At 46.4% G+C, this 25493-nt stretch overlaps 1 protein-coding gene across 1 annotated transcript in view; it reads left to right on the forward strand.

The window, feature by feature from the left end:
* ABCC3 (ATP binding cassette subfamily C member 3) overlaps positions 1–25493 on the forward strand; it is a 66637-nt gene that overhangs the window by 37777 nt on the left and 3367 nt on the right. The window contains exons 18-29 of the mRNA XM_060204892.1: positions 2487–2654; positions 2964–3147; positions 3725–3839; positions 4003–4150; positions 4259–4466; positions 6048–6358; positions 9314–9513; positions 10087–10213; positions 11299–11400; positions 17560–17706; positions 17835–17993; positions 18775–18941. Of these exons, the coding sequence (XP_060060875.1) occupies positions 2487–2654; positions 2964–3147; positions 3725–3839; positions 4003–4150; positions 4259–4466; positions 6048–6358; positions 9314–9513; positions 10087–10213; positions 11299–11400; positions 17560–17706; positions 17835–17993; positions 18775–18941 (2036 nt within the window). The remainder of the gene's footprint in view (positions 1–2486; positions 2655–2963; positions 3148–3724; positions 3840–4002; positions 4151–4258; positions 4467–6047; positions 6359–9313; positions 9514–10086; positions 10214–11298; positions 11401–17559; positions 17707–17834; positions 17994–18774; positions 18942–25493) is intronic.

Consider the following 25493-nt stretch of genomic DNA (forward strand, 5'->3'; position numbering starts at 1 on the left):
AATGCCTAAGAGTGGTTTGTTGGATCATAAGGTAATTCCATTTTTATTTGTTTAAAGATTCTCCATACAGTTTTCCAAAGGGGCTGCACCAGTGGTGTAGCAGATAGTTTCAATTTTTCCAGAACACTACTCAGTTCTGGTACTGGGGATTCAACCTTGGATCTCTTGCACACAAGACCTATATACTGCTGCTGCATATCTCCCTGACTCCTAGTACTGTCTTTTTCTTTTCTTAGACTGTTTTCTTCCTAGATTGCTACCAGTCTGGATAATTCATTGGCATATGTCTTTTAGGACCTCAACACTTTTGAAGACTAGGGGTCAGTGATTTTGTAGACTTTTAGCATAAGTATGATGAGAGTCAGATCACAACTATTTTTAAAGAAATGCCAGGGCGGGGGTAGATAGCATAATGGTTATGCAAACAAACTGTCATGCCTAAGGCTCTGAAGTCCCAGGTTCAATCCCCCACACCACCATAAGCCAAAGCTGAGCAGTTAAAAAAATTAAAAAAAGAAAAAAAGAAAGAAACACCAAAGAATAATATTCAGGTCTTCTTTTTTGTTTTCAATTTATTTACTTGAGAAAAAGAAAGACACCTGAGCACTGCTTAGCAATGGCATATGCTTATGCCAAGGGTTGAACCTGGGACCTCTGGGGCCTCAGGGATGCACCTCAGAGTGCCTTGCCTCTTTATTATATCCCCTGCCTGTTGTGTCCTTCTTGGTGCAAAATATCAGGAGACACATGGTGTTGATTAGCGTCTTATTGGCAATGTTCAGTGTGATTACTTGATCTTTCACGGATGATTTCATTTCATCACTTTCACGGACGCTCCTTGCCTGAGTTAGTGATAACTGTGATGTTTGCCAAGTGATGATTTCCTAACTCCACTCCTTCTAGAGTGATTAGCTGGCATTCTACACTAAGAAAAAGTTTTCCCCTCCTCCTTTTTTTTTTTTTCCCTCCTTTTCTAACTAAGTCATTACTCTCTTTAAGTCAGTGTGGGCTCATGGCCTTTATTGGAGTCAATGGTTTATATCCATTACCATCCCTATTTATCTTGATGCTCAATTTGTCAGGGAAGGGTTTTAAGCAGGAATGGGAACTGCACTTATTGTTTTTTACCCAGAGCTCTGTTTTGCTCTAGCTTTAGGTGGTGCCAGGGACTGAACTTGGGACCTTAGAGCCTCTCCCAGGACTCTAGAAATTGCATCTTACAAAGCTTCCCTGACTGTAAGTGGGAAGTCGAGGAACCAATGAGGAAGTTCTCGTGGTAGTCTGGGGGCAATGTGAAGGTCTGAGTCTAGCAACAGCAGGAGTTCAAGGAAGAGATGTTTCCCTTCCCATCTTTCATACACCAGAACCCAACTCAGTGCCCAGCACAGAGGAGGTCCTGGAGAAAGGATAATTGGTTGAATGCAGGCTCACAATGGAGGTCACTACAGGGGAGAACATCCCCCTGCCCCTTCTCACCAGCTCAATGCCCACCTTATATTTACTCTTCCCAGGGGTCAGTTTCTCAGGGAACTCCAAATAATTGGGCCCTGCTTTCTAGAAGGAGTGAACAAAGTTGGTGGTAAGAAAACAGACTGGGGCACCAAGTGGTCATGCACCTGATGTGCAAGAACCTGGATTCAAGCCCCTGTTCCCCATCCGCAAGGGAGAAGCTCCACAAGCAGTGAAACAAGTACCACAGGTGTCTATCTCTCTCCCTCCCATATCTTGCCCTCCCCTCTCAATTTCTCTCTGTCCTATCAAATAAAGAAAAAAAAAATTTAAGGGAGGAAACAGCTGCCAGGAATAGCGGATTCATTATGTAAGCACTGAGCTCCAGTAGCAATATATATTTTTTAACAAAGAAAGAAAGGAAAGAAGGAAGAAAGTAAACGAAAGCACACTGTACCTCTGGTGTCTGCCCTCTGAGCCCATCCCTGATGTTATTGCTTCAGTTTCCCCACCATAAGTTTAAGAAGAGACCTTCCCTTTCTTTTGCCCCTGAACAATCACAATATTGATGGATTATGAGAGTGTTGCTAGGTTTCCAATCTTGCTTTTGCCCTTAACAGGACTTTGGGCAAAATCTTTTGAGTCTAGGCCCTGATTCCTTCATCTAGAAAATGGAGTTGGTCATAGGAGGCCTGATATGAGAACCAAATAGGATAATTATTATGAAAACCATCTGTAAACTGCACAGGTGATGGTTCCTGGGTCTAGTGAGAACCTCCTGGAGGATTGAGGCTATGCAAAAAGACTCACATCTGAGGCTCTGAGGTTTATCCCCAGCACCACCATAAGCCAAATCTGAGCAGTGCTCTGAAAAAATGAAATAAAATAAAACCTCCTGGGAATTGCCAGCTTCCCAGATCACTAAGAAGGCAGTCACAAAGAGAAAAGGATGTCCCATTTACCCTGGGAGGACTCAGAGCTACCACTCCTTCTACCTAGTACCCACCTTCCTTCCATACCTCCTCCCACCCCTCCAGGGCATTAACCTATCTGGGGGCCAGCGGCAGCGGATCAGTTTGGCCAGAGCTGTTTACAGTAATGCTGACATCTTTCTGTTGGATGACCCACTGTCAGCTGTGGACTCCCATGTGGCCAGGCATATCTTTGACCAAGTCATTGGACCAGAAGGGATGCTGGCTGGCAAGGTGAGGACTGTGGGAGTCTGGGGGGTAGGGAGGAGTGTAGGACCCCGGAAGAGACTGGCGAAAGACCATGGAGTAGGGTGAATGAGACCTGGGGCTGGGGGGGACTTGAGAGGCAGGAATTTAGGGTGAGGGGGTTGCCAAGAAACCATAGGGAACAGACCCCAAAGGCAAAAAGCAGCTACCTGGAGCATGGGCTGACTGGCTAGTGTGACCATTCAAGTTCCTTTCTATTGGCACCTCACACTCACTCCATGGCCCTGTGGCTGTGCTGAGGGAGGCGGTAACGATGACCTGTCACTATCTCCCCAGACGCGGGTGCTGGTGACACACGGCATCAGTTTCCTGCCTCAGACAGACTTCATTATCGTGCTGGCTGACGGGCAGGTGTCCGAAGTGGGCTCCTACACAGCCCTGCTGGAGCACAATGGCTCCTTCGCCAACTTCCTCCACAACTACGCGCCTGATGAGGAGCTCCCAGAGGGTGGCAGGCCCGGTACCCATTCCCCTACACTCTGACCTCCTGCACTCTTGTATCCCCTCCCCACCCCACCACTCCAGAGTCACTGGGCGTCTCAGGGACTGTTCATCTGGCTGTTCTTGCCTCCTGCTGTACATCCAGCTATCTTGTCTTGGGCATCACCCAGCGCCCCTTGCCAAGCACTTGACACACATTCTTTCCTTTAATCCTTGCAATGACACAATGAAGCCAGCACTGCCATTGTCCTCATTTTACATGCCTGCCTGGACTCATGCAGGGAAGAAGTGAGACTGACGCTCAGCCAGTCTGACGCCAGAGCCCACGCTCCCGAGCCTTGTATTTGAGTTTCCAGCTCCATAGTCCCTGGTGGAAAGTGTTTCTTTTTCTCTAGCCTATCTTTCTTACTGCTTTTATACCCCCAACACAAAATGGGCCATTTGTTTTTCTTGTTGTCTGCTTGCTGCCTTCTCAGTCCTTCTCACCTCTGCTCATTCTTAACCATTTGGACCCCTGCATTGGAGGGGGGCTTGAGGTTTGCTGGGAACCTGCAGAAGGAGCCCACTGACCTGTCACCTTCCTGCCACTGCCATAGCTCTGGACAGTGCAGAGGACGGAGAGATGCAGTTGATCAAAGACACACTCAGCACTCACACAGACCAAACAGATACTGAATCAGTCATGTATGGGGCCCAGCAGCAGTTTATGAGGTAAGCTCCCCAGAGCTCAAAGACCCCTAGAGGTGGCATTGGGGCTCCTTTGACTCTCACCCCTGGGGACTCCAGAGATGGTGGCCTGAGCCCTACTCCTGGGGCTGTCTCCCCAGGGTGTGTCAGAGGCCACCCCTCGGGGCCTGACCAGCTGTCTCCACAGACAGTGGAGTGTGTTGTCCTCAGAAGGGGAGGACCAGAGTCAGCCTGTGCCTCGGAGGTGCCTGGGCCCATCAGAAAAGGTGGTACCGGCAGCTGAGGCAAAGGCCAGTGGGGTGCTGATCCAGGAAGAGAAGGCAGAGACGGGAACCGTGAGTAGGAAAGACAAGGAGGCCTGGAGAGGGTGGGCAGGACTTCCGGCAGCCCCAGTGCTGAGGCTCAAGAGAGTCCTCTGCCCTTGACCTCCATGGCCCCTGCAGGTAAAGCTGAGTGTGTTCTGGGATTATGCAAAGGCTGTGGGGCTGTGCACCACACTGGCTGTCTGTCTGCTGTATGCTGTTCAAAGTGCGGCTACCATTGGGGCCAACCTGTGGCTCAGTGACTGGACCAATGAGGCTATGTTGGGTGGCCAACAAAACAGCACCTCCATGAGACTAGGTGTCTACGCAGCCCTGGGGATTCTGCAAGGTGAGACCACAGAGACAAGCTCTTTCTCACATTTAGGCTGTAAGACACTACACACACACACACACACACACACACACACACACACACACACACACACACCATACCCTTCTCTCTGAGTCTTCCACTGCCATCAAAACCATTGTTCTTGCATAAGGACCTGGGTTCAAGCCCCTGGGCCCCACTTGCAAGGGGAAGCTTTATGACTGGGGAGGCAGTGCTGTGGGTCTCTTTCTATCTCTATCTCCCTCCCTGTCCCTCTCTCTCTCTTAACCTTTTTTTAAATGTTATTTTTTTCACATTTTTCCCTTTTGTTGTCCTTGTTTTATTGTTGTAGTTATTATTGTTATTGTTATTAATGTTGCCATTGTTAGATAGGAAAGAGAGAAATGGAGAGAGGAGGGGAAGACAGAGTGGGAGAGAGAAAGACAGATACCTGCTTCACCACCTATGAAGCAACCCCCCTGAAGGTGGGGAGCTGGGAGCTCGAACTGGGATCCTTACACTGGTCCTTGTGCTTTGTCCCATGTGCACTTAGCCCACTGTACTACCGCCTGACCTCTAAATGTTATTTTTTAAAAAAGATATTTATTATTGGGTAGAGACAGAGAGAACTTGAGAAGAGAGGGAGATAGAGAGGGAAAGAGGCAGAGAGACACCTGCAGCCCTGTTTCATCACTTGTGAAGCTTTCCCCCTGCAAATGTAGTGTGTGCTCTTAATCAGGTGCACCACCTCCTGATCCCTAATGTTTTGGGTTTTTTTCTTTTTCAGAAATGCTTTAACATTTTTAAAAATTGTATTTATTTATTGGATAGAAAGCTAGAAATCGAGAGGGTAGAGGGAGATAGAGAGGGAGAAAGAGAGACACCTAAGCCCTGTTTCATCAGTCATGAAGCTTCCCCCTGCAGGTGGAGAACAGTGGCTTCAACCTGGGTCCTTGCACACTGTAGTGACCCTGATTAAGGTGCACCACCTGATCCCTAATGTTTTTTTGGGGGGGGTTTCTTTTTCAGAAATGCTTTAACATTTTTTTTAAATTATGTTTATTTATTGGATAGAAAGCTAGAAATTGAGAGGGTAGGGGGAGATAGAGAGGGAGAAAGAGAGACACCTGCAGCACTGCTTCATCACTCCTTAAGCTTTCCCCCTGGAAGTGGGGACTGGGGGCTCAAACCCAGGTCCTTGAACATTGTAACATGTGCACTCAACCAGGTATGCCACCACCAGCTCCCTGGTGTCTCTCTTTCTATCCCTCTCTGTCTCCCCTCCCTTCTTGATTTTTCTGTCTCTATCCAATAAATAAATAGCCATTGTCTTGCCCCAATGCAACCCTAAGCCACCACAGCAGTTCCCCACCTTTGGACCTTTCTGCCTCCTCCCAGCCTACCTGGCCCATCCTAGAGGATCCCCTGCCTGGGAATCTGCCGCCACACACACATACTCCCCACAGCCCTCTCCCATAACTTCCTTACCCAGTCATCCATTCTTGGTTATTTAGGTAGCTCTCACACCTTGGCTACTGTGAAGAATGCAGCTCTGAACACAGAATTACTTACATGCCTTCGAATTGGTGTTCTCTGCAGGGCTCCTAGTAATGCTGGGCGCCTTGGCAATGGCAATGGGTGGCTTCCAAGCTGCACGCTCACTCCACCAGACGCTGCTGCACAACAACCTTCGCTCCCCACAGTCCTTCTTTGATACCACACCGTCAGGCCGGATCCTCAACCGCTTCTCCAGGGACATCAGTGTCATCGATGAGGTTTTGGTGCCCAACATCCTCATGCTGTTGACCTCCTTCTACAACTCCCTCTCGACCATAGTGGTCATTGTGGCCAGCACGCCACTCTTTGCTGTGGTCATCCTGCCCCTGGTTGTTATCTACATCTTTGTACAGGTATCTGGGGAGGGTGGGCGTGGCGGGCGTGGCCTCTGTGGGTTTGGCTCCATGTGAGCAAAGACACTGGGACTTTTCATTGCCGCTAGAATAGTGTCAGGGAAGTAGTCAGTGACTTCACCTCTTTGAAATTCATTTTCCTCACCTATAATGTAGAACCTACCTCACCAGGCTATTGCTGGGATAAAACTAAGTCCCTGGGGGCTGAGGTAGTGCACCTAGTAGAGTGTACACATTACCATGCACAAGGCCCTGAGTTCAAGTCCCTGGTCGCCAGCTTCAGAAGGGAAGCTTCGTGAGTGGTAGAGCAGTGTTGTAGGTGTCTCTCTCTCCTTTCTTCTTCATCTCATTCACTCCCAATTTCTCTCTGTCTCTATCAGAAGAAAAGAGAGAGAGAGAGAGTTCTTGTAAATTTTCTCTGGCTCTGCAATTTCTCCCTGCTGAGGATATTTAAATAAAATATAGTATAAACAGATTGAGAAATTATTTTTCTTTTTTAATTTTTAGTTATTTATTATTGGATAGAGATAGAGAGAATTGAGAGGGGGTGGGGAGAGATACAGATACACCTGCAGCCCTGCTTCACCACTCATGAAGCTTTCCCCCTGCAGATGGAGAACAGGGGCTTGAACCTGGGTCCTCGCACACCATTATGTGTGTGCACTTAAGCAGGTGTGCTACCACATGGCTCTGAAACTATTCTTCTTTTTAAAAAAAAATTAAAAAGAAACTATTCTTTTTCCCTTCTCTTTATACATATCTAAACACATATGTGTATGAATGTCTTTAACCCAGCGGGTTAACATTCAGATACAGCTCCTGTCCTGCCATGAATTAATGAGCCGATGAAGATAATTCACAAGGCATAGAGAAGCTGGGCCCCTGTGTTTAAAGACTGTGCTTTGTGTTGGGAATTGGATTCCTAACACACTGTATAAGACCCTGGCTGTCCACAGGTAAAAGGATGGAAGCTAGAGGCATCCACTTGAATGGGGCTGAAGCTTAAATAGCTGAGGCGGGGGAGAGGTTCTTTAAGAAAAGAATACAAGGCCAGAGAAATAGCTCACTTGGATAGTGCACTGCTTTGCCATGCACACGACTCAGGTTTGAGCCTAACCTCCACCACATTGAGGGAAGCTTCCATGCTGTGTTCTCTTTCACTCTCTTTCTCTGCCTCTCTGTCTTTATAGGAAGGAAGGGAAAGAGAGGAAGAGAGAAGGAAAGAAGGAAGGAAAGAAGGGGAAAACGGACTAGAAAGGAAGGGAATCAAGGAGAGGAAGAAAAGAAGGGAAAGGAAACAAGGGAGGAAGGGAGGGAGGGAGGGAGGAAGGAAGGAAGGAAGGAAGGAAGGAAGGAAGGAAGGAAGGAAGGAAGGACGGTTATGCTTCCCGTTTGAATTCTAGTCTCACATGTACTAGAGTGCTGCTCTAGGTTTTCTGTCTCTTATGTAAAACTGTATCTATCAAATAGATGGAAGTAAGGGCTGGAGAGATAGTTTCACTGATAGCAAGACAGACTTTTATGTCTGAGGTTACAAGTTCCCAGGTTTAACACCTAATACTAACATAAGCCTGAGAAGTGCTCTGGAAAGAGAGATTGAGAAAAAGGAGGGAAGAGAAAGAACAAGATAGAGAAAGGAGAGAGAGAAAGAGAGAGAGAAAAATGAAATATAGACTTGGGAGGCAGTGCCGTGAGTAGAGTACTTGTAAGCATGAGGTCCCAAGTTTGATCCCTGTCATCATATGTGCCAGAGTGATCCTCTAGTGTGTTCTCTCCCCCCCCATCAATCAATACTTTAAAAAAAATAGCAGGGGGCTGGGCAGTAGCACAGAGGGTTAAGCACACATGACACAAAGTGCAAGGACTGGCAAGGATCCCAGTTTGAGCCCCGGTTCCCCACTTGCAGGGAGGTCACTTCACAAGCGGTGAAGCAGGTCTGCAGGTGTCTGTCTTTCTCTCTCCCCTCTGTCTTCCCCTTCTTTCTCCATTTCTCTCTGTCCTATCCAACAACAAAGACAACAGTAATAACAACAACGATGGGAGTCGGACTGTAGCGCAGCGGGTTAAGCGCAGGTGGCGCTAAGCACAAGGACCCGCATAAGGATCCTGGTTCAAGCCCTGGCTCCCCACCTGCAGGGGTGTCGCTTCACAAGTGGTGAAACAGGTCTGCGGGTGTCTTTCTCTCCCTCTCTCTGTCTTCCTCCTCCCCTCTCCATTTCTCTCTGTCCTATCCAACAACAATGACAATAATTATAACTACAACAATAAAACAACAAGGGCAACAAAAGGGAATAAATAAATTAAAAAATAATAAATAAATATAAGAAAATAAATAAATAAATAACAAAAACGATAACAAGGGCAACAAAAGGGGAATAAATAGACTCCAGGAGCAGTAGATTCATAGTGTAGGCACTGAGCCCCAACAATAACCCTGGAGGTAAAATAGAAAGAAAGAAAGAAAGAAAGAAAGAAAGAAAGAAAGAAAGAAAGGCAAAAGTGAAATAGATCGTTAAAGAGAAAAGAATATAATTTTAACTAATTTTTTGCAAGTTTTTCAAAAATGTTTCTCAGTGTAAACACATTACTAGGGCTCCTAAGTCGAGACAGGCCATTGACTGACTTATGAGATCAACTGAGATCAGTACAATTTCAAATCCCCTCACCTCCCATCCCTGCCCAAAGGGTGAAAGGTCAGAACCTGCAGAGGCTTTCTGGAGGAGATGCCCTAGAAAAGTGAGCAGAGCTCACCAGAGGGAAAGAGTGGGGTGAGTTCACAGAACCTCATCAGGACTACAGATCGAAAGTCCTTGTGGGTAAGGGAAAGGAGCAAGGGCTTATGGGGATGGGGGGGGCTGGCTGGGCCCCACAAGGAATCAATGGGTTCAGAGAGCATGCAAAATTGAGCTGGGAGTAACAAGGTCCTCACCACAAATTCTCTCCCTTCTCCATCAGCGGTTCTATGTGGCCACATCAAGGCAACTGAAGCGGCTGGAATCCATCAGCCGCTCACCTATCTACTCCCACTTCTCAGAGACAGTGACAGGCTCCAGTGTCATTCGGGCTTATGGCCGTACTCAGGACTTTGAGACCATCAATGATGCTAAAGTGGACACCAACCAGAGGAGCTGCTACCCCTCCATCTCTTCTAACCGGTCAGAAGCCTCCTCCCTAGTCAACAATTTGTTTGGCTTTATATGTTAACTCTCTTGTCAGCCACCAAGTTCCAGATGCTACCATGATACCAACCAGACTTCCCTGGATAGACAACCCCCCAATGTGTCCTGGAACCCTGCTTCCCCAGAGCCCTTCCCCACTAGGGAAACAGAGAGACAGGCTGGGAGTATGGATCAACCTGTCAACGCCCATGTTCAGCGGGAAGCAATTACAGAAGCCAGACCTTCCACCTTCTGCATCCCATAATGACGTTGGGTCCATACTCGCAGAGGGATAAAGAATAGGAAAGCTCTCAGGGGAGGGGATGGGATATAGAATTCTGGTGGTGGGAATTGTGTGGAGTTGTACCCCTCTTATCCTGTGGTTTTGTCAGTGTTTCCTTTTTATAAATAAAAAGAAGAAGAAGAAGCCTCCTCCCCAGCCCCTGGCTCCTCCTGGAGCACACACCAGCGTCTCTGCAAGAGACACAGTGTCCCAGAGCCTCGTCCCTCTAAAGAGAAAGCTGCTCTTTGCTGCACCTGCTCTATTCCCTCCTTGTCTGATCCCCACAGGTGGCTGGGAGTTCGAGTGGAGTTTCTGGCCAACTGCATTGTGCTTTTTTCTGCCCTCTTTGCTGTGATTGGGAGAAGAAGCCTGAGTCCAGGCCTGGTGGGCCTTTCTGTGTCCTATGCCCTACAGGTAGGCCTCAGAGCAGGCTCATAGAGTTATCACAAGTATTTTATTTATATTTTATTTTTGCCACCAGAGTTATTGCTGGGGCTTGGCATCTGCACAATGAACCTACCACTCCCAGAGGCCATTTCCTCCACCCCCCTTTCTTTCATTTGATAGGACAGAGAAATTTAGAGGCAAGAGAGAGAGGGTGAGAGAAAGAGAGGTACCCGCGGCACTAATTCACTACCTATGATGTTTCATCCCTGCAAGCAGGGACTGGGGACTTGAGCCAAGGTCCTTGTGCATTGTAACATGTGCCCTCCCTCAACCAGGTGTTGTACCAGCTCCACTCACCCCTACCACCGCAAGTATCTCTTAAGGATCATGTTCTGCTAAGGATGGGGAGCAACCACAGGCTTTGCTTGCTGGGACTGTAAACACTCAGGCAAGCATGGAGACTGGAGTCTAGGGTGGCCAGGTCTTTGTGGTGGGAAGAACACAGTGTTGTAAGAAGCCAGAGGAGGGGCTGGGCAGTGCTGCTCCTGGTTGAGCACACATGTTACAGAGGCAGGACCATTCTGTTTGTCTTGTGGCCCAAGCTCCCAGAGTATTCCTGTAAAACCTCAGAACAGAGTAATTCCTCTGGCTTCTTCTTCTTCTTCTTTTTAATCATTATTATTTTTTTTTTTATTTATTGGGTAGAGACTGCCAGAAATTGAGAGGGAAGGGGATGATAGAGAGGGAGAAAGGCAGAGACACCTGCAGCACTGCTTTACCATTTGCAAAGATTTCCGCATGCAGGTGGGGACTGGGGGCTCAAACCCAGGTCCTTGTGTATTATAATGTGAATTCAACCAGGTGCATCACCACCCAGCCCCTGTAAAATATTTCATACACATATAAACATTTGAGAATCACTGGACTGGGTGACATGGTTACATCTGTACCATCACAGCCTGAGATACATTTGTAGTTCTTGGTACAACTATGGGCTTGCCCAGCTCCAAGTGAGTCTTCGATGAGATAAGGAGCATAACCAAAGAGTGTGAACTCCTCCCCCCAAGTCTCAAAGGAGATGACCCTACTCATGTCTTGATCTCTTTGTTCAGGTGACATTGTCTCTGAACTGGATGATACGGATGATATCCGATTTGGAGTCTAATATTGTGGCTGTGGAAAGAGTCAAAGAGTACTCCAAGACAGAGACAGAGGTGGGTACTGGGACGTGTCTGGGAAAGGGGGAGTCTAGAATTGTTGGAAAAGGGTTCTTGGTGGCTCATCATCCCTATACATGAAGGCCATTTGTTTAAGTGATTCTTCATTCATTCATTCAGCCACTCATCCATTCTTTCTTTTTCTTTCTCTTTTTTTTTATTGGGGAATTAATGTTTTACATTCAACAGTAAGTACAATAGTTTGTACATGCATAACATTCCCCAGTTTCCCATATAACAATACAACCCCCCCCCCCCCCCCGCTAGGTCCTCTGAATCCTTCTTGGACCTGATTCTCCCACCCACCCACCCCAGAGTCTTTTACTTTGGTGCGATACACCAATTCCATTTCAGGCTCTACTTGTTTTTTTTTTTTCTTCTGATCTTGTTTTTCAACTTCTGCCTGAGAGTGAGATCATCCCATATTCGTCCTTCTGTTTCTGACTGATTTCACTTAACATGAATTTTTCAAAGTCCATCCAAGATCGGCTGAAAACGGTGAAGTCACCATTTTTTACAGCTGAGTAGTATTCCATTCTGTATATATACCACAACTTGCTCAGCCACTCATCTGTTGTTGGACACCTGGGTTGCTTCCAGGTTTTGGCTATTACAAATTGTGCTGCTAAGAACATATGTGTACACAGATGTTTTTGGATGGATGTGTTGGGTTCCTTAGGATCTATCCCCAGGAGAGGAATTGTAGGGTCATAGGGTAGGTCCATTTCTAGCCTTCTGAGAGTTCTCCAGACTGTTCTCCACAGAGGTTGGACCAATTGACATTCCCACCAGCAGTGCAGGAGGGTTCCTTTGACCCCACACCCTCTCCAGCATTTGCTGCTGTTACCTTTTCTGATGTATGACATTCTCACAGGAGTGAAGTGATATCTCATTGTTGTCTTGATTTGCATTTCTCTGACAATCAGAGACTTGGAGCATTTTTTCATGTGTTTCTCGGCCTTTTGGATCTCTTCTCTGGTGAATATTCTGTCCAAGTCCTCCCCCCATTTTTGGGTGGGGTTATTTGTTGTCTTGTTGTTGGGTTTGGCAAGCTCTTTATATATGTTGGTTATTAAACTCTTATCTGATGTATGGCATGTAAAGATCTTCTCCCATTCTGGGAGGGGTCTCTTGGTTTGGGTAGTGGTTTCTTTTGCTGTGAAGAAGCTTTTTAATTTGATGTAGTCCCATAGGTTTATACTTGCCTTAGTCTTCTTTGTAATTGGATTCGTTTCATTGAAGATAATCTTTAAAATGTATGCGGAAAAGAGTTCTGCCAATATTTTCTTCTAAGTATCTGATAGTTTGTGGTCTAACATCCAAGTCCTTGATCCACTTGGAATTTACTTTTGTATTTGGTGAATTACAGTGGTTCAGTTTCATTCTTCTGCATGTTTCAACCCATTTATTCCAACACCATTTTTTGAAGAGACTCTGCTTTCCCCATTTAATAGTCTGAACCCCTTTGTCAAAGATTAGATGTCCATAGGTGTGGGCACTCATCCATTCATTCAGCTCTGCTGAGCTCAGCCATGTCTATACTAAGAGGAATAAAGGGTACTGAGTTGAGCAGGATAAGCTCTGTCCTCAAGCTGATTCTGACTTAGTGGGAGGGTAAGACATATTGCCAGGCTGTGCAACGAATGACAAGAACACTTGATAACCTCCAAAGAAAGCAGGATCAAAGAAAGCAGGGGGTAGATAACATAATGGTTATGTGAAGAGACTTTCATGCCTGAGGCTCCAAAGTCCCAGGTTCAATCCCTCTGCACCACCATAAGCCAGAGCTGAGTAGTGCTCTGGTGTTTCTGTGTCTTTCTCTCTCTGCGTCCCTCTCAAAAATAAAATAAATAAAATTGAAAGAAAGAAAGAAAAAGAAAGAAAGAAAGAGAAAGAAAGAAAGAAAGAAAGAAAGAAAGAAAGAAAGAAAGAAAGAAAGAAAGAAAGATCATTCAGCTGGGTTAATCAGGGCAAGGGGACATTCTAGCCAAAGAAATGAACTTGGTCAAAGGAGCAAGGGTGAGAAGCATTTGATTTTGATGGAAAGGAAGTGGTCCTTTACTAAGGGATATGACTCAGGTTTGAGCCCAGTCCCCAGGGCACTGAAGTGTTATAATATATAGCCCCCACCCTCTCTCTTTTTCTCTCTCTCTCCCTTTTTTTTTTTTTTTTTTTTGCCTCCAGGGTTATCTCTGGGGCTCTGTGCCAGCACTATGAATCCACTGCTCCTGGAGGCCATTTTTTTCATTGTATTGGACAGAACAGAGAGAAATTGAAAGGGAAGGAGATAGAGAGGGAAAGAGAAATAGAGATGCCTGCAGACCTGCTTCACCACTCATGAAGTATCCCCCCTGCAGGTAGAGAGCCTGGGCTTGAACCCAGATCCTTGCACGGGTCCTTGTGCTTAGTCCTGTGTGCTTAACCAGGTGTGCCATCATCCAGCCCCCATCTCTTTTACTTTCTATCTCTCTGTCTCTACCCCAAAAATATATTAGGCTAAGAAGACAGCATAGTGGTTATGTAAAAAGACTTTTAAGCCTGAGAGCCTGAGGTAACAGGTCTAATCCCTAGCACCACCATAAACTAGAGTTCTGGTTTAAAAGGGGGGGGGGAATCAGCCTAAGGGGTTGGGTAGTGGTGCAAATAGTTGAGTGCACATATTACAATGTGCAAGGACCTGGGTTTGAGTCCTCAGAACCCACCTGTAGGGGGGGAATCTTCATGAGTGGTGAAGCAGAGCTGCAGGTGTCTCACTCTCTCCCTCTTTATTTCCCCCCCCCTCTCAATTTCTGGCTGTCTCTTTCCAATAAATAAATGAAGATATTTTTTAAAGTTATTTAAAATCAAACAAAAAATAGAAAAAAGAGAGAATAATTAATTTTTTATTTATAAAAAGGAAACGTTGACTAAACCATAGGATAAGAGGGGTACAACTTCATACAGTTCCCACCACCAGAACTCCATATCCCATCCCCTCCCCTGGTAGCTTTCCTATTCTTTATCACTCTGGGAGTATGGACCCAAGTTCATTGTGGGATACAGAAGGTTGAAGGTCTGGCTTCTGTAATTGCTTCCCTGCTGAACATGGGAGAATTAATATTTTTTAAAAAATCAGCCTAGATAATAATTCAGTGGCTAAGTGTTGAATATAAATGCATGAGGTCCCAAGTTTGATCCCTGGTGTTGCATGTGCCCAAGTGATACTCTGGTTCTCTCTACTTTCTCTCTATAAATATAGAAATAATTTTTTAATATTTATTTATTTATATCAGAGAGAACTATACTATCAATATGGTACATTGCCATGGCAAAAATTAAATTCAGCATCTCCTGCTTGAGAATCCAAGTGTCACTAAACAGCTACTTTTAAACCACCCTTTCCAACTTTCCTCAGTTCACATGAGCAAGCCCTTCACTGTCAGGATTTTGTCCCCACTTGGGACCTCCAATACTGTGAATCACCTTTGTCTCTCTGCCCATCAGCCCATCTAGCTTGAAGTCTGCGGCCCACCAATGCCAATGATCTCAACTCCCTTGCCCTGCTCTTCTTTTTTTAAATTTTCTTTATATTTATTTTCCCTTTTGTTGCCCTTGTTTTTTGTTGTTGTTATTATTATTGTTGTTACTGATGTCATTGTTGTTGGATAGGACAGAGAGAAATGGAGAGAGATGGGGAAGACAGAGAGGGGGAGAGAAAGATAGACACCTGCAGACCTGCTTCACCGACTGAAGCAACTTCCCTGTAGGTGGGGAGCTGGGGGCTCGAACCCGGATCATTACGCCAGTCCTTGAGCTTTGTGCCATGTGCATTTAACCCGGTGCGCTACCACACGACTCCAGCCCTTCTCTGATTCTTTCCCTCTTTCTTGTACTCACTTATAAAACTCCATCTACTGAGGGTCAGGTGGTAGCACAGTGGGTTAAGCACATGTGGTGCAAAGCACAAGGATGGGTGTAAAGATCCCGGTTTGAGCCCCCGGCTCCCCACCTGCAGAGGAGTCACCTCACAGGCGGTGAAGCAGTTCTGCAGGTGTCTATCTTTGTCTCCCCCTCCTCTCTCCATTTCTCTCTGTCCTATCCAACGATGATGACAACAACAACAATAATAACTACAATAATAAAACAACAAAGGCAACAAAAGGGAAAATAAATAAAATTTTTTTAAAAAACTCCATCTATCTTCTACCTGCAGGCACTCAGCAACTAAAACACTGCTGCACTGATTTTACTTCAAGTTTATAACCGTACACCACCATGAAGCCTGTGTTCTCACTTTCAGAAAGATCTGCTCTGAAGATTCTTTGTCCCCAAACCCCTGTGTCTCCTTTTCCCTTACACTCAGCCTTTGATCTTACCCAACCCACTTCAAGGAGACGAGAGGTCATGAGATATGAATTCCCTCCACCTTTCTGCCTGCAGACTTTCAAGCCTGCCTTTGTCCCTTCTTCCATCATTGTCTTTTCTCATTTAATAGAAACTGTCCCTCCTCAAGTCAGAGCCTGCCCCTCAAGCTCTTCATATGGCCACTTGAGAACTTTACTTCATCAGTGACACCCTCCTCCTACTGTCACCTATCTTGCTTTCTCTATTGGATGGTTCCTATCCATGCACAAAAATAGGCAATTTCTTCCATTCTAAATGCACAAACCAGCCCTCCCTCTCCCCAATGTGGTGCTGTCCCATTTCTCTGCTTCCCTCTGTCAGGAAGTATATTAGAAAATAAAGACTCCTCACCATCACCTTGAACTCCCTTGCAGTCTGCTTCCTGGCCCTCTCATGCCACTGGAAACCCTAGTGACCTTTCCTTGTTCCAGACTTAAGGGAAGCTCTTAGATTTTCATTTAATTCAACCTCTCAGTGATAGGCAGACAAAATGAGCTGTCCTGCTCTTAGAAAGCATCCCCTCATGGCTTCTGTCACCAAATTTCAAGCTGTGCCTTGCCCATCTCCACCTGTTCCTCCCAGCCCGGCCTGCCCCCTCTGGCCTCCACCTACTGCAGCCTTCACTTTCATTCCCTTACCCATCCACCCCCATGCCCCAGGATCTTTAGATTCTTCCTCCCTGTATCTAGGGTGCTGATCCAGGGATATCTCTCTCTTCATGCCAAGGATGCATTTCCCCTGTCTATATGCTTGGTGCTGTCTGCTTATTTGCATATCCTAAAAATTCCTGCCCCCAACCCTGCTTCTCATTCTTGAATCTGACACCTCCTCCGGAAAGTGGTCTGTACTGGCTGCTTTGCTTTTGGACTGCAGGCCACCTGGCTTCCCTGGTCTTGGAGCAAAGCTGGCTTCATGGCAGAATGAACTGTGCCTTCAAACAGGCCTCCACTAAAATGGGAGCCTCAGGAGGGACAAAGGCTTTGTCTACTTCACCATTGGGACCCCAGTACTTGTCATGAAATACCACTCAATGGTAACAAATGGGTTGGGGAAGACAGCATAATGGTTAGGCAGAGAAATGTTCAGGTCTGAGGCTCCAAAGACCCAGGTTCAATCCCCAGCACCACCATAATCCTAGGCTGAACATTGCTCTGGTAAAATAAGAAGGAGGAGGAGGAGGAGGAGAAATAAATAAATCCAAGAAGAAGAAGAAAAAGAAGGAGAAGAAGAATAAAATAAATGGGGGCCAGAGAGATAACTCACAGAGTAGGATGCTTGCATTTGCCATTTGTACAACCCAGGTTCAAGCCTTGGCACCACATGGGAGCTTGTTATGGCAGTGAAGGAAAGTTTGACCCCTAGTGATCCCTAGTGTTTCCCCCCCATCCCTATCTCTCTGAATGAAAGGCCCAGAGTAATGAAATCATGCACAAGGCCCTGCTTCCACAAAAGCAATAATAACGATAATAATAATAATTGATGAAATGGGGGCACTAAGCAGGCAGGGAGGGGCATCTCAGGAGGAAGGACACAGGAGAGACTGGGAGAGGGCAGGCTGTGGGATTTTGCAGCAGCTCTGTGGGAATTGAAGCCAGAAAGACAACAGATCTACTGAACCCCGAGGAGTGGGTCCGCAGAAGAAAGGGGGGGTCTCCCCAGGAGCCATAGTGGGTGAGGATGGAGAGGATCTCAGGAGGGAGGCGGGTAAGTAGGAGACACAGGCTGAATAAAGGTGTCACTCTGACACAGAACCCATCTTCCCCTCCGGGCCAGGCCCCCTGGGTGGTGGAGGACAGCCGCCCTCCCCCTGGATGGCCCCCCAAGGGCAAGGTGGAGTTCCGGAATTACTCAGTGCGGTACAGGCCCGGCCTGGAGCTGGTGCTGAAAAAGCTGAGTCTGCGCGTGCGCGGCGGCGAGAAGGTGAGTGGAGGCAGGTGTGTGCTTCGGTGAGCAAGTGCACCGGATGGGGGAGGCCAGCTCGACCTCTGCAGGGCAGCTTGGAGACACCCCCACCAATGTTCTGACAGCCCATTCGCCTTTCCCTCCAGGTGGGGATTGTGGGACGCACAGGAGCTGGCAAGTCATCCATGACCCTCTGCCTGTTCCGCATCCTGGAGGCCGCAGAGGGCGAGATCCGCATCGATGGCCTCAATGTGGCGAACCTCGGCCTCCATGACCTGCGTTCTCAGCTGACCATCATCCCCCAAGTGCGAACCCAACCCAGCACACAGACCCTGTTCTGTAGCTTAAGGTCCAAAACCATCCTGGGGGCCAGAGCACACAGCAAGATCAGTACCCTAGAGAGGTCTCTCCCCAGAGATCTGGAAGGCAGGCCCCGCCTGGGCCCATCAGAGCCTGCTGCCTCACCTCCTGGGCCTGCAAATGGAACAGGGTCCACAGGCCCCTCAACATCCCTCCCCCAATCCTCTCAGGCCTTCTCACTGGTCTTGTTTCACAGTTCTAGGCCGTGATTTCACTTTTTCTGGCTCTTCTGGGGGGTATTTTTCTGCTGACTCAATAGTTTGGAGTCAGATTAGTGGCTTCAGTTCCCGCTTTAGCTGAGGACTTTGTGATTGGCAAAGCTGAGGTTTATCGCTTCCCTGCAGACACTTTTCTATTCCCATAGCTGCTGTCTCCCTCCTGGAGGGCTGGGGACAGTGTGGGAATGCTGCCACTGGAGCTCCTCTCTCTTTGCCTGACCCAGGGGCCTGTGGCTCCTTATGGGTTATGGAAAAAAAATAATAATAATAATAAATAGAATAAAAATAAAACTTCTAAAAATAATAAATATCTAATAAATAAAATTACAGGCCAGAAAAATAGTTCACTTAGATGATGCACTGCTTTGCCATATGCTTGATTCTAGTCCAAACCCAGCCCCTACCACACTTCAGTGCTGTGGTTTCTTTCTCTTTCTAGTTCTGCTTCTCTCTCTCTTCTCTGAAACATTCAGAGCTCTCTCCCACTAAGATCTGGTTACATTGCCAGGACCCTGTCCTATTCTCGGGGACTCTGCGAATGAACCTAGACCCCTTTGGCAACTACTCAGAGGAGGATATCTGGCGAGCCTTGGAGCTGTCTCACCTACATACGTTTGTGAGCTCCCAGCCAGCAGGCCTGGACTTTAAGTGTTCTGAGGGCGGAGAGAACCTCAGGTAAGAAATGAGAGTGGGCAAGTCAGAAACAGAGCCTGCAGGAATGGAGAACAATGCATCAAATCAGAGTCTAGCCCCTATCTCATCCCCATTTTGGCCTGGGTGCATACTTGTGTTCGTGTGTGTGTGTGTGTGTGTGTGTGTGTGTGTGTGTGTGTGTTAAGATTTATTTACTTATTAATGAAAACACAGAGGTGAGAGAGAAACAGAACATTACTCTGGTACTTACAATGCTGAGGCTTGAATTCAGGGCTTCATACTTGAAAGTCCAATGCTTTATGTACTGTGCCACCTCCCAGGTGGCTGGCATTATCATCTTTTTTTCTCCCCTTTTGTTGACCTTGTTGTTTATCATTGTTGTTATTATTGTTGTTGTCATTGTTGTTGGATAGGACAGAGAGAAATCGAGAGAGGAGGGGAAGACAGAGAGGAATAGAGAATGACACACCTGCAGACCTGCTTCACCATTTGTGAAGCAATCCCCTTGCAGGTGGGGAGCCCAGCTCGAACCGGGATTCTTACACCGGTTTTTGCGCTTTGCGCCTTGCACCACCACCCAGCCCCCGCTGGCATTGTTTTCTATACACATATCCTGGGTGCCCTATCTCACTGACTCCTTTGGCAAACCCAGGGGTGGTTCCATTTCGCCAGTGAAGAAATTGAGGCAGACATGCCTGGATTTTTTTTTCCCCTCCAGAGTTATCCTGGGGATCAGTGCCTGCACTACGAATCCACTGCTCCTAGAGACCATTTTTCCAATTTTGTTGCCATTCTTATTATTGTTGCATAGGACAAAGAGAAATCAAGAGAGAAGGGGGAGACAGGGGGAGAGAAATAGACACCTACAGACCTGTTTCACCGCTTGTGAAGGGACCCCCCCTTCAGGTGGGGAGCTGGGGGCTCTAAACCGGGATCCTTTCGCTAGCCCTTGAGCTTTGCACCATGTGCGCTTAATTCGCTGCACTACCGCTCGCCCCCAATGCCTGGAATTTGTACCAGGCTGGAATCAAGTCAAAACTATGCTCAGCCTGGGAAGGGGAATTTATATTGAACCTGTGAGCCAGATAAGAGGATGCTGACAGTGCTTTACAGAAATCATAGATACTTTCGAAGTTGGCTGCCATCTCAGCTCAGGATAGGCCAAGTGAACTTGGCAGGTCCTTCTTTGCTTCCTCATAGCCCCAGATTTACATTCCCTTTATGAGGAAAGACCAGAAGTTACTTCTCACTGAGTCTAGTGACTTGAAATACCCATTACTGTGTTAGCTGTATGAGTTGGTGATAATGTGCTGCTTTAACATGTGTGAGACCACCCTACCCCCATTAATGTGAGACAGAGAGAGAGAGAGAGAACAGAGCATCATTCTTTATATGCAGTACTAAGGATTTAACTTGGGACTTCATGCCAGCGAGTTCATTGCTCTACCACTGTACAACCTCCCAGGTCACATAAAAATAAACATTAAAACAAAAGTCTATTTAGAAAAATGTAGAGAGATGATAATAATTACAGACCCATACCTTTTAGCACTACATTGCCCAATAATAATATTGTGAGTGGCTGGATGGTGGTGCACCTGGTTGAGCACACGTTACATTGTCCCAGGTTCAAGCCCCCAGTCCCCACCTGCAGGGGAGAAGCTTTGTGAATGGTGAAACAGGGCTGCAGGTGTCTCTCTATCTCTCTCCCTCTTTCCTACCCCCTTCCCTCTTGATTTCTTTTTTTTTTTTTTTAGAAACTGACTTATTTTTCTTTTTATTTATTTATTTATTTATTTATTCCCTTTTGTTGCCCTAGTTTTATTGTTGTGGTTATTGTTGTTGTTATTGGATAGGACAGAGAGAAATGGAGGAGGGGAAGATAGAGAAGGGGAGAGAAAGACACCTACAGATCTGCTTCACCACTTGTGAAGCGACTCCCCTGCAGATGGGGAGCTGGGGGCTCGAACCGGGATCCTTACGCCAAGCCTTGCACTTCGCACCATGTGCGCTTAACCCACTGCACTACCACCTGACTCCCTCCCTCTTGATTTCTGACTGTCTCTATCCAATAAATAAAGAAAATTAAAAAATTTTAAAACATTTTAAAATAATAATATACTATTGTATGTGCCATACAGCTACAATTAATTTTTTCTTAAAATCACATTTAAATAAAAGAAACAGGTGAAATAAAATTTAATATTATATTTTATTTAATTCAGTAACTTAATTTTATTCTTTCAATATGTGATCAATACAAAACTTATGCTGAGGAAGATTTTGCATTTTTTCCATACTATGTTTAAAATCCCATGTGCATTTTACACTTACAGCAAGTCTCAATTCAGATTAGCCCCATTTCCACTGCTCAATGGCCTCTTGTGGTCAGTGACTACTGCTTGGGTAGAATAGTCTTTTTTTAATATTTATTTATTTATTCCCTTTTATTGCCCTTGTTGTTTTATTGTTGTAGTTATTGTTGCTGTTATTGATGTCATTGTTGTTGGATAGGACAGAGAGAAATGGAGAGAGAAGGGGAAGACAGAGAGGGGGAGAGAAAGATAGACACTTGCAGACCTGCTTCACCACCTATGAAGTGATTTCCCTGCAGGTGGGGAGCCAGGGGCTCGAACCAGGATCCTTACACCTGTCCTTGCGCTTTGTGCCACCTGCACTTAACCCGCTGCACGACCACCTGACTCCTTGAGTAGAATACTCTTAAGGTAATTGTGATAAAATGGAAAATACCAGGCCAGCAAAATAGCATACTTGGACAAAGCACTAATTTCTTATGTTCACAACCCAGGTTGGAACCTGGCCCTACTTTTTTTAATTATTATTATTTATTTTCCCTTTTGTTGTCCATATTGTTTTTTATTGTTGTTGTAGTTATTGTTGTTGTTGGATAGGACAGAGAGAAATGGAGAGAGGAGGGGAAGACAGAGAAAGGGAGAGAAAGAGACATCTGCAGACCTGCTTCACTGCCTGTGAAGCGATTCCCCTGCAGGTGGGGAGCTGGGGGCTGGAACCGGATCCTTACTCTGTTCCTTGCGATTTGAGCCACGTGCACTTAACCCGCTGCACTACCACCTAACCCCCAAAAGTCTTTTTTTTTAATATTTATTTATTTATTCCCTTTTGTTGCCCTTGTTGTTTTATTGTTGTAGTTATTATTGTCATCATTGCTGAATAGAACAGAGAGAAATGGAGAGAGGAGGGGAAGACAGAGAGAGGGAGAGAAAGACAGACACCTGCAGACCTGCTTCACCGCTTGTGAAGCGACTCCCCTGCAGGTGGGGAGCCTGGGGCTAGAACCGGGATCCTTACGCTGGTCCTTGCGCTTTGTGCCACATGCATTTAACCCGCAGGACTCCCGAAAAGTCTTTTTTATAGTATTTTTAATAGTCTCAGTCCATGGATGGGAGTAGATAGCATCATGGTTATGCAAAGACACTGTCATGCCTGAGACTCCAAAGTCCCAAGTTCAAACCCCTGCACCACCATAAGCCAGAGCTGAGCAGTGCCCTGGTAGGGAAAAAAAAAAAAAAAAAAAGTCAGTCTGTCAGTCTGTAACCATCAATTCTCCATAGGACTCAAAAACAAAAGCAAAAATCTTTACATTCAAAGCACTGTGGCTTCCACTTACTTAATTTTTATTGTAGTCCGGTGGGCCAGGGATGGGGCTCCAAAGTATGGAAATATTTGCCAAAAGCTGTTTGGCTAGCAAGAGGCCAGATAGAGACTCTATAGAGTGGCATTAAATGCTTCCTTTCTGCCCTGCTGCTCCCCTGCTGCTTCCCAGTCTCCTTGATAGTTCTGTGGGGACTCCATAACCATGTTAGAATAATCGACAGGTAAACACAAACTTCCAGACCTTGTGCCCATAGCTGATATTTAGTACAATGCCACCAAGTTTATCTATCTCTGGGGCTTGGTGTCTGCACCAATTCCAACACTCCCAACAACCATTTCCCCCCTATTTTTTTCCTTTCCTTTCTTATTCTCTCCTCTCCTTTCCTTTCTTTTTTCTTTCTTTTCACTTGATAAGACAGAGAGAAGTTGAGATGGGGGAGAGATGCCTGCAGCATTCTTCACTGCTCATGGTATGCCACTGCCCACCCACCCCCAAACCTTTAAAAAAAATTTTTTTGTGGGTTGGGCGGTAGCGCAGCAGGTTAAGCACACATAGCACAAAGTGCAAGGACCTGGTGTAAGGATCCCAGTTCAAGCCCCCAGCTCCCCACATGCAGGGGGGTCAACTTCACAAGCAGTGAAGCAGGTCTGCAGGTGTCTCTGTTTCTCTCCCCATGTCTGTCTCCCCTTCTATCTCGATTTCTCTCTGTCCTATCCAACAACATCAATGGCAACTATAGAGAAAACAAGGACAACAAAATGGGGGGAAAATGGCCTCTAGGAGCAGTGTATTCATAGTGCAGGCACCAAGCCCCAGTAATAACCCTGGAGGCAAAAAAAAAAAGATTTAATCATCTGTTAACATTAGAGATGTCAGAGTATCACTTTGGCATATATGATGCCAAAGACTGAACTTGGGACCTCATGCTTTTAAATCCCACACTGTAGCCACTGTGCTAAAGGCCAGGCCTCATCATCTCTGATCTTACAGACACCAGGCCCTGAAACAGAGACAGGCTCCCCTCCTCCCTCACTGAGCTTCTAGCCACTTTAAGTATATAACCTGTATCCTGTGCCCAGCCCACCATAAATCAGTCCTGAGTCCTATTTGGTGGTTTGTTCTGGTGCCAAAACCTTCATTAGTTGTGGAACTGGGCCAGGAAGAGAGCCTGGCTCTCACTGTGGCTGTGGTGACTCAGCCCTTTGTGAAGGGTGGAGGTATTTGTCCTTGGGTCTGGGGAGTGGGAAGGCTGTGGCCTCTGATTGAGAACACAGCCTGCTTTGTTCACAGGCTCGGTCTTACAAGGAGAGAGGTTAATGATTGTATCCCAGGATGGGAAAATAGCTACCTGGATGGTGCACCTACTTTGGCATGAATGAGACCTAGGTTCAAGCCCAGCTTCCACTGCACTGGAGGAAGCTTTGGTGCTTTGATGTCCTTCTGTTCCTCAGACACTGTCTCCATCTCTGTCTCTCTCTTAATATTTATTTGATAAGACAGAGAGAGATTGAGAGAGGAAGGGGAGATAGAGAGGTAGAGAAAAAGAGAGGTGGGGGCAGGGTGATGATGCACCTGGTCGAGTGCACGTTACAATGCACAAGGACCTGGGTTTAAGCCCTCAGTCCCCACCTGCAGAGGGAAAGCTTCATGAGAGGTGAAGCAATGCTGCAGGTGTCTATTTCTCTCCCTCTCTACTTCCCTCTTTCTGGCTGTCTGTATCCAATAAATAAATAAATTTAATTTTTAATTAAAAGAGAAAAAGAGAGAACAGAGTATATAGCATAATGGTTATGCAAAAAGACTTTCATGACTGAGACTCCAAAGTCCCAGGTTCAATCGCCTGTACCACCATAAGCCAGAACTGAGTGGTGCACTGATAAAAAAATAAACAAATAGGGAGTCGGACAGTAGCACAGCAGGTTAAGCGCACGTGGCGCAAAGCACAAGGACCAGCGTAAGGATCCCGGTTCAAGCCCCTGGCTCCCCACCTGCAGGGGAGTCACTTCACAGGCAGTGAAGCAGGTCTGCAGGTGTCTATCTTTCTCTCCCCCTCTCTGTCTTCCCCTCCTCTCTCCACTTCTGTCCTATCTAACAATGATGACACCAATAACAACAACAATAATAACTACAACGACAATAAAAAGACAACGAGGGCAACAAAAGGATAAATAAAATTTAAAAAGTAAATAAAAATAAACAAATAAAAATATGGGAGGTAGATAGACTGCAATTCTTTCACCACTCACTGCCTTCCTGCAGATAGGGACTGTGGTCTTGAACCCAGGCCCTTGTGCATTGTAATGTGCGTACTCAACCAGGTGTATCTCTGCCTGTCCTGTCTGTCTGTCTGTCTATCTACCTATCTGTCTATCTGAAAAGACCAACCAAGATCAATGAAGTCTTGATGATAACAAAAGGAGATTCCACTCTTCCACTTCCCAACTCTTCCACTTCCCCAGTGAGCAGATATTGGGGGGTCGCCCAGGTCCTCTGACCAGTTTCTTCCTTGGTCTATAACAGAACTGTCTTATATCCCCCATGGGGACAGGCAGGAGGTGACTGAATTGTGTGACATCAAGCTCAGCAAGATGACATAGTGGGTACAACTATCCAGGAAGAGCTCTTTGCATATTTTCTTACTAAGGTGTGAATGACTGATAGTGTGAAGCAGAGATATACCCTGGCACTAGTTGAGGGGTGAGGACTGGGATGACAGCAGGCAGAGGAGGCCAGATGTAGCAGAGATAGGCTGAGGGGTTCAAAGTGTTGAGCACTCTGCCTCCTCCCACCAAGGACCCTCAGGATCCTTGTGTTGTCCACATCTTGACTCCATGTTCCAGGAGGATGGGACTAAGGCAGAAATGGGAGAGGTGAAACAAAAGCTCATCCCAGATGTTAGGAAGGAGTGGAGACAGAAATGGGTCAGAGAGTGAGGC

The sequence above is a fragment of the Erinaceus europaeus genome, chromosome 12 (genome assembly GCF_950295315.1).
Source record: "Erinaceus europaeus chromosome 12, mEriEur2.1, whole genome shotgun sequence".
NCBI lineage: Eukaryota > Metazoa > Chordata > Mammalia > Eulipotyphla > Erinaceidae > Erinaceus > Erinaceus europaeus.